We start from the raw sequence: 8444 nt of genomic DNA on the forward strand, positions 1-8444 counted from the left end.
TTAAATTAGGCATTCAACGGGGCGATATTCTTGAGACGGTACGAGCAAGAGTAGGGGCAAGAAGACTCTCCAACTACCGGCCCGAGGATGTGGATGCGTTGTTGAATAAATGGTGTGACGAAGAGTATCAGGTTAGTCATGAATTATATTACTATTTGGTGTAGTTTCATTAATTTTATTTAGTTGTGTTAGTGTTTACATAATAAGAATGTTAATTGTGTAGGAGTATGCTGACCATATGAAGCAATTACGAGCATTGCAAAATACTCCTCATTGCACGGGGACCAAAAGCTATGCGAGGTTGTCACACGAAGAAGTATGTGCACCAATTTATTCCATACATATAAATGTAAACATTTTATATATATAAACATGTGTTATAATGTTTTATTCTTTTGGCAGACTATCAAGGATGGCACTCCTCCTACGCGAGTACAAGCGTACATAAAAACTCACACGAAGAAGGATGGAAGCTATCCAAATGATATAGTAAAAGAGAGATGTGTATGTTATTCATCTTTCATATATTGTTTTACTTATATGTGTAATTATTTACTTACGATGCACATTAGTTTGACGCACCAACATTTAATACTACATGCAGGAAAGGATGGTGATGCTAATGCCAACTGACTCTGCCGAATCGTCAAGCGTAACACAAGGAACGGTATGTTGGAGACATGACGATGCATATGCCCAGGCGCTTGGCAACAAGCCGAAGTACGCCGGCAGAGTTAGGCAGGTTGGGCCAAATATTTGGCCTGTGCGAGGGTCCATACGCTCTTACCATACACCATCACAGCCGCATTCACAAAATCAAGGGCACGCCGTCTTTCCGCAAGAAATGTTTGCTTTTGAGATGGAGAGAGCACTCGAGGTTGAGAGGGCACGACACACTTCTGAGATGGAGAGAGCACTCGAGGCTGAGCTGGCAAGACAAGCTTCTGAGATCGAGAGAGTACTTGAGGGTGAGCGGGCACGACACAAGTTACAAATGGATGAGGTGTTGGCAGCACAATCTCAGATTATGTCTCGTTTTAGCCAATGGAGTCATTGTGGCGCCAATCAGTATCCGTGCCTGGAGTCTCTCATGATAATATAGTGCCAGACAAAAATTCTGCACATTATATGAATGTGTCATCTGATGATAGCAAATCAGGTAATAATTAATGGGTTTTTTTTCGTGGTATGATTACGTCTGTTTAAATTCACACTTTGTTAAATGCTTAGGACTTTATATAATTTGATCATATTGTTTGCTAACATACTATATTTGTTTTGTCATTCACAGATCCTACGGAAAATGCTATGCAGTTACCCGATCATGAAAATCTTGCTAACGATTGATATTGGGTAACATTTAGGTTTATTTTAGTTGGCAAATATGTACTTGCCTTTTTTTGTTCCGGTTTTGTTATCAATCTATGACAAAGATTGATTATATATTTTGTTTATTGAAACCTTTGTTTTGATTGTTATGAATTTATGACATATTTTTATTGAAACTTTTGGAATGACTTTTTGGTATTAATTTAGGACAAAGATTGATAATATTGTATATTTTGTTTGTTGTAAGTTTTAGTTTGAGTATTATGAATCTATGTTATATATATATGTTTAGTGAAACTTTTGGAATAATTTTTTTTTTAGTTGTGATTGTTGATAAAAATTCAAATTGTTGCAATTGTGTTGATTATGGATTGATAGAATTGTTGTAAGCCAATACAAAATTTCAGATTACAGGTTTTTTGGATTGCAGGATTTTATGTTTTTTTTTTTAAAAAAATACCACAATTAGTGGCGTGTCAAACGGACAAGCCACAAAGTCAGAAATACTGACTGACTGATTTGTGGCCTTTTAAAAAGGCAACTAATCATATGTCACTAATGTTTAGTGGCCTTTCAGGTGCCTGAAATGCCACTAAACATTGGTCACAAATTACTTCAATTTTTGTAGTGTGGATAGTATATGGGCTTCAAAGTTCACCATTTTAAGACCTTTGTGTTATGAGATTTACGTTTGAATGGAACCTCATGGTTGTCTATTTTTCATATTCATGTTGTTTAACTTTTAGGAGCTCTTTGGATTGCTACTTATTGCTATGCCATAAGAGGTACTGCTAATGCTATCTTTGAGTGTTAGAATTCAGTTGATTTTCTACCATATTTATTTGTTTCATATTCTTTGTAATTTTTCTTACATTTCCTAGCACAAAGCACATACCTATTCTACCTTGATATAAATGAGAAATGATTATTGTACAACTCATATACAACTTCAACAACTTTTTTTTAAAAAAACTAACCATTAGATTTGTTTTTCTACATGTGGGTCTTACATATCCAATAGTTGATTTTTAAAAAAAATTGTTAGATTTGTACAAAAATTGTATAGAAGTTATAAAAGTATCATATCTCGATATAAATACAATTCCTATACATTTCATTTATAAACCCTCCATTAAATTTATGGAATCCATATTGGGTCTCACAAATTTAATAGCGAATTTGAAATTTAGTTGTACGGAGATATGTAAGGAATGTATGTATATCATTTTTCTATAAATAGACCATATTATTACACAATTACTTCTAATCTCATATCATTTTTTTTTTCTTCCACTTGTTTACATTTTATATTTTAATTTTTTCATGTTATATTCAAAACTAGTTTTGTGGCCCTTTGGAACAGATAACGCTCAACTGCTGGAGAATGTTCATATCATACTACAATGATTTCTATTCTATGCATTCCAGTTTGTAAGCAAAAATGGGAATAAGGTTGTTTATGCTTTGGCTAAGTCAGCTGTCCATCAGTCTATTGATTCTGTGTAGATTGATGAATGCCCTTAATCAATTCAACACCTTGTAATAGCCGATCAAGGCTCTTTAGTTTGATTCATAAAATTATCCTTTTTGTAAAAAAAAGAAAAAAAAAAAAGAAAAAAAAATAATTTTGTGGCCCTTTTAAGATGTTCAAAAACCGTTGACTTGAAAGTGACGATAGCTGTTATATTGACTAAAAACAAAGATTTGGCTTAGGTGCTCTTAGTTTTTTTTCATAACGCCTAAGCCAAATTCAACTTTTTGAGTCAAAATAATATTCATTTTTTACTGGTTAATATGACGTATTTTAAATAATTTTCATGTTAATCACCTCAAAAAGAAAAAGAAAAAGAAAAAAAAAAAGAAAAAACACTTAAAACATTAACTAGTGTTAAATAATATAATAAATAAATAAATACAAATAATAGCATTACACAATTGAAAATATAATATTCGTAATTAAGACTGACTTACTTCCCGTGAACAAAGACACGACAAAAGAGCGAATAGCAGAGAGGATTAGCTCCATAAACGTAATTTTCATGCCGGATCGCGCCAAATTGGGATAGTCTGTGCTGAGTACATTAATGCTGATGGAAGCATTAATGATATAATGGAGGCATGATGTTACAGCGATCAAGAATTTTGAAAGATACTTGTTTTGACTTTGATTGAAACAAAATCCCGGGTGATAGAAAGTAAGTTTGTCATGAATGCTGTGGAATTGGGTCTAGGCAGGCCAGGGCATCATAGAGAGTGATCAAGACTAGCCCGTCAGCACTATAACTATGATGTCACTTGTATCATTGCAGTAATTATGATTCAAATAAAATGTCTATCCTTTTTATTCGATTTCAACATTGCTTCGATCTAGGAAGAAACAAATTTTCATGCTTTTGCGCAATATTTTATAAATATGTAAAATATACATGTCAATAGACTCGGTACCCGTACATGCGGATCAGGATCCCCTCAAATTTTTTGTCCGAATTTGATACAATTCGGGCAGGTTGTTGTGAATAAGCATTTATGAGATTCACCTGACCGGATAAACAGTTGGGCAGATTTGGTCAGGTGGGTCTCATAAATGCTCACTCACAACTACCTGCCCGAATTCTATCAAATTCGGGCAAAAAATTTGAGGAAATCTTAATTCGTACATGCGCATGAAAGGGGTCGAAAAAGGGTGGGAGAGGAGGCATTCGTGGGGGCTTGCTGATGCAGAAGCATAAGGAATTGTGGAGGCGGACACTGTTCTAGAACACCTGAAACGTGATCCAAGTTGGGGAGAACAGTGTGAGAGCTTGGCTGAACCCGGGTCAGGGCAGGCATTGATGTCCTCACAAAAGGCTAAAAAAAGGAGACAAGCTCTTGGGTGTTTTAGTGGATAGCCTTTTCAAATGTTCTGCTTGTTATAGTAGTTTTTTGAATGATGAGGCCACTAACACCAGCACCTCCACCACCATTTGTCCTGTTGGCCCTCTTTTATTCTTATGCAACATAAACTGCCCATGGGACCGAGTTTCAGCGTGACTCGAGCCTATTCCCGGCCACATGGGTCGCCCACCATCTGCTTGTTAATTCTTCTCCCCTAATGAAAAAATATGCTACTGCCTAGCTAGCTCTTATAGTATGGATATAGACGATTGTGTGTACCATTGCCATTTCTGATTCATTAATCAATTATTCAGCCTTTGATATGGTACTACTTCACGAAAATATCATTTTCAGGAATTCTGCTCAACCAGCTGCATGACATATATGCGGCGAGAAGCGCTACATCAGTTGTGTTAAAGTATTGATTATAACGTAAATGTTAGGGAATTAACCATGATGTTATTGGAAGGTCTGTCTTCGCGCACACACGTACAGCTCAAGGTGATGGCAAAAGACTGTCTGACAACCACAGTAGACATGAGGAACGGAACATAGAGTACTTACAATTATTGTGGAAAAAAGAGAGACCCCCCATTACATATATCTTAATTAATGAAGCAAGTCTACAGAATTAGAGATGGATTGGCTCGAGGTTTCAGCTCTGAGATGAGCTGCGTTGCAAGGGACGTCGACCTCTTCCAAATCTCTGAAAGTGGTAGTGTCGTAGGGACTGCCAATTTGCAGGTCTGTAAGCATTTGGCGAAGATCAGAAGCTTCTTCCTTGAGTCTTGCATTCTCCTGAAGAACCCGGTCGTGGCACTCAGTTACATGGTTCAATTTGTCAATCAAATTGTGGTTCTCTGTTCGAAGCCTAAGCACCTGCGACCAGAGTTCATCAAGGTGCTTTTGTTTCCTCATCCGTGATCTGCGAGCAGATTCTCTATTGGAAATCATTCTCCGCTGCTTCCTTTCGTCGATGATGCTCAGTTGGTGCTCCTCAGCTTCATCAGAAGTGCTTGAGTTGTTGCTTATACTGCAGTACTGTGGAGTTGGGAAGTGAGAGTTGGGTGAGTTGGGTGAGTTGGCTAAGTTGGCTAAGAATCTATTGAAATAAAAGTCTGGTGTGTTGGTCTGGATCATGCCAAAGTTGGTGGGAATTGGAATCTGGGTTCCTGTGATCTCAGCTGGAAGCATGGTTCAAACTTCGAAGATCGATGATATTGCTTGAACGATGATATTTGCTTGAATTGAAGGAGGGTTGTGCTGAGAATATTGCTGAAGAGGGTGGGGAAGGACAGCATGAGGAATGGAGGGGATTTATAGGAGGGAAAAGGCTAGAGAAGTGGGCCATTTTTTAGCAACAGTGTAACAGTGTCAGGGGATGCCACTGCAGATGTCTATCTAATGTATGCATTAATTAGTTTTGCGTTTGTTTATAAACCACTTTGGTCTTTACATCATCATCATCATCATATAAACATATATATTGATACCGTTTTGAGTACTCCATGTATGCAAATAATGAGTGAGCATGCATTTGGATATATAACCATTTGGCATTAGCTGGTACACTGCTTACAAATCTATTAAAAAAAAAAAAAAAAAAAAAGGTACAATGCTTACAAGAGAGAGAAGTATTAATGTGGGGTTGCAATAATTTAGGTAAGGAACGTTTGAAAATGCATATAGTTAAGAAATGGTGTTAGGTCAACGAGAAATGCTAAACATTTCAATACTTTTTTTAAAAAATTGGTTCTAATATGATGTGTCACAAGCACACTTTTTAAAATGATAGATCTCATGAGATTGTGACACATCAGATTGGAACCAAATTATAGAAAAAAAATATATATATATATTTGAATGTCTAGCATTTATCTAAGTCAATTTCAGGAGAGTTTTTCTTTTCTCAATTTTCAAAAGCATATTAGAACTTCAAAACTCTTAAGAGCCAATAACGCTGTCCGGCCTAGGCCCTGATTGATGACGCAATGACGATCAGTTTGAAAGGTAAACTATTAAATAATATTTAGCTTTGATAATCACTTTTTATTACAGTTTTGATGACTCACTAAAGCACTTAATTTTTGGATTTTTCCTTAAAGCTTTGTAATTAATTTGAGTGAGCTTGGCAATATATGCACCGTCGATGTGAACTTGAGGATGTTCTACTTGTGGCAGCGTCTCAGTACGTACTTAGAGCATAATCAACATTTATTAATTAATTCTTGTTTATTTGTTTATAACACAAATTAATTTATATTTGTTTGAAATCGGCTTGAGGCCCACGGCCCCACAAGCAATATATGATAGACAAAAGACAAACCATAAAAGGAGGATTAGATCAAAAAAGTCTTGGCAAATCCCCGAGGCAGCAACTTGCAAGCGCAAACGTTTTATTCTTTATGCTAATTTATTGATTAACAGAGACCAATTAATATTCCAATATCCCAATCTACCTTGTTTTACTAATTAAAAATACGCAGTTTAGGTGATTCCCCACTTCAGAACTTCTTCCAGTCGGCCTTCTAATTCTAAAGAAAGTTCGACCGGATAAGATTGTGCTGGAAATTGTTAAATATATCGGAGAAACGTATGAAATAAAAAAAAGAAAAAGAAAAAGGAGAGAACGGAAGCGGAAAGAGGCATATGGGTGCGCTACATCTTTATTATATTAAAGTATATGAGACAATTAATTCTTATCCACTTAAGCTTTTAAGAAAAGCTGTGATTTAACATGGCATCAGAGTCAAAGGTCTTTAATTCGAATCTTAACTTCATCATTTATCTTTCATTTTAATTAAATATCTTACGAGTTGTGAGGGAGAGCGTTAAAGTATTAATTAAAGTGGTGATTTAACAATAATACTACGTAACTTTCTATTTATAGAGAGACACAAAATAACGAACAAAACACTCTAGACAATATAAGATAGAGAATAAATCCTAAGTAATAAATCTCAGAGAATAATATCAAATATTCTAACAGCAATACGTTTTGGCATAGGTCACTGTGCACTCGCCACTCTATATGGACAGGCAGTCGTCATCTTAAGGTTAATAGGATAACATCAGTTTTGGTGATAACTTTTATTTTCCTGTGAATAAGAAAAGTAATGCTTCTAATCGTTATTAAATTTTCAAGGGACATCCTCATTGCCTTACCTTATTATATTTATTATGTTGGGTGTACAAAAGGATGTGTAAAGGTTATGAGTAATGCTTGGGTACTCTTCGAGGCATCTTAAAATTGATGGAAATTTTAAAATTAAGATCGGAGGTATAATAAATAATTATTAAATTTTGATCTAATAATAAAAGAAAGGAAAACAGTCCTCTTTATAGTATTTATTACTCGAAGGTTATTAGTGAAGAACCCTGTATATTCTGGAAACGGATCCTCCTCCTATTTTCTTGCCTTTCTTCATATATATTATCATTTATCACCCAAAAATAAAAATAGGACTCATAAAATGTTGCTGTTAGATTGCTGACCAAACCAAACTAGGAAAAATACAACTAAGAAAATAAATAATAAAATGGTGCATCTAAATTTCTTCATATGGACTGGAATGGTACTTTTTAGGGCTTGGCTGAACCGCCTATTAATTCAAAATTTATTTATTAAGATTCTAATTCTTGCAAAGATAAATATTCTCAATTTTTTATTTTTTTTTTAAAAAATCTTCCTCTTCTCAAGTTCCTAGCACTAAAGAACGAACCTCCAAAAATATATGCTAAGAAATTTTCTCCTCTATTTTCGGCCTACACCTATACTTCAATTCATTTATATTTCTTTACAAATTATAGATCGTTTCACAAAAAATCGATCGACACAGATAAGCTCTAAAAGGTTTATTCCTCCACACCTTAACAGCAAAAATTAGCTAAAATTTCTAACTAGTAAGGGCAAAAATTTTAATGGGTAGGGGCCAAATAGACCGAAAATCAAACTATATATACTTGTCAATTTTTTTTTTCAAATGAACTTGGGGGGGGGGAATGGCCCTTACCGGCCACCCTCCAACTCTGTCCCTAATCGATGGTGGTGACGATAGTCGGTGACGACCCGGCAGAAACAGTAGCTAGAGGTGGCATGCACTCGTCAAATAGTGGCCGGCAGCCACTGATGGAGATGGTGGCGGCCAACGACGGTGGCCAGAGATGCGCTGAAAGTCCTTCCCGTCGAGTGCCTTAGCGGATAATTATGGTGCTATTATAGTTCCAACCTCTTATATATC

At 35.6% G+C, this 8444-nt stretch overlaps 1 protein-coding gene across 1 annotated transcript; it reads right to left on the bottom strand.

Annotated features, from left to right (window-relative positions):
- Positions 1-3703: 3703 nt before the first annotated feature.
- On the bottom strand, positions 3704-5565 carry LOC133870251 (basic leucine zipper 43). The gene has a single exon (XM_062307339.1). It carries the CDS (start codon positions 5395-5397, stop codon positions 4813-4815), a length of 585 nt encoding a protein of 194 aa, XP_062163323.1. The 5' UTR covers positions 5398-5565; the 3' UTR covers positions 3704-4812.
- Positions 5566-8444: the final 2879 nt, after the last annotated feature.

The sequence above is a fragment of the Alnus glutinosa genome, chromosome 1 (assembly GCF_958979055.1).
Source record: "Alnus glutinosa chromosome 1, dhAlnGlut1.1, whole genome shotgun sequence".
NCBI lineage: Eukaryota > Viridiplantae > Streptophyta > Magnoliopsida > Fagales > Betulaceae > Alnus > Alnus glutinosa.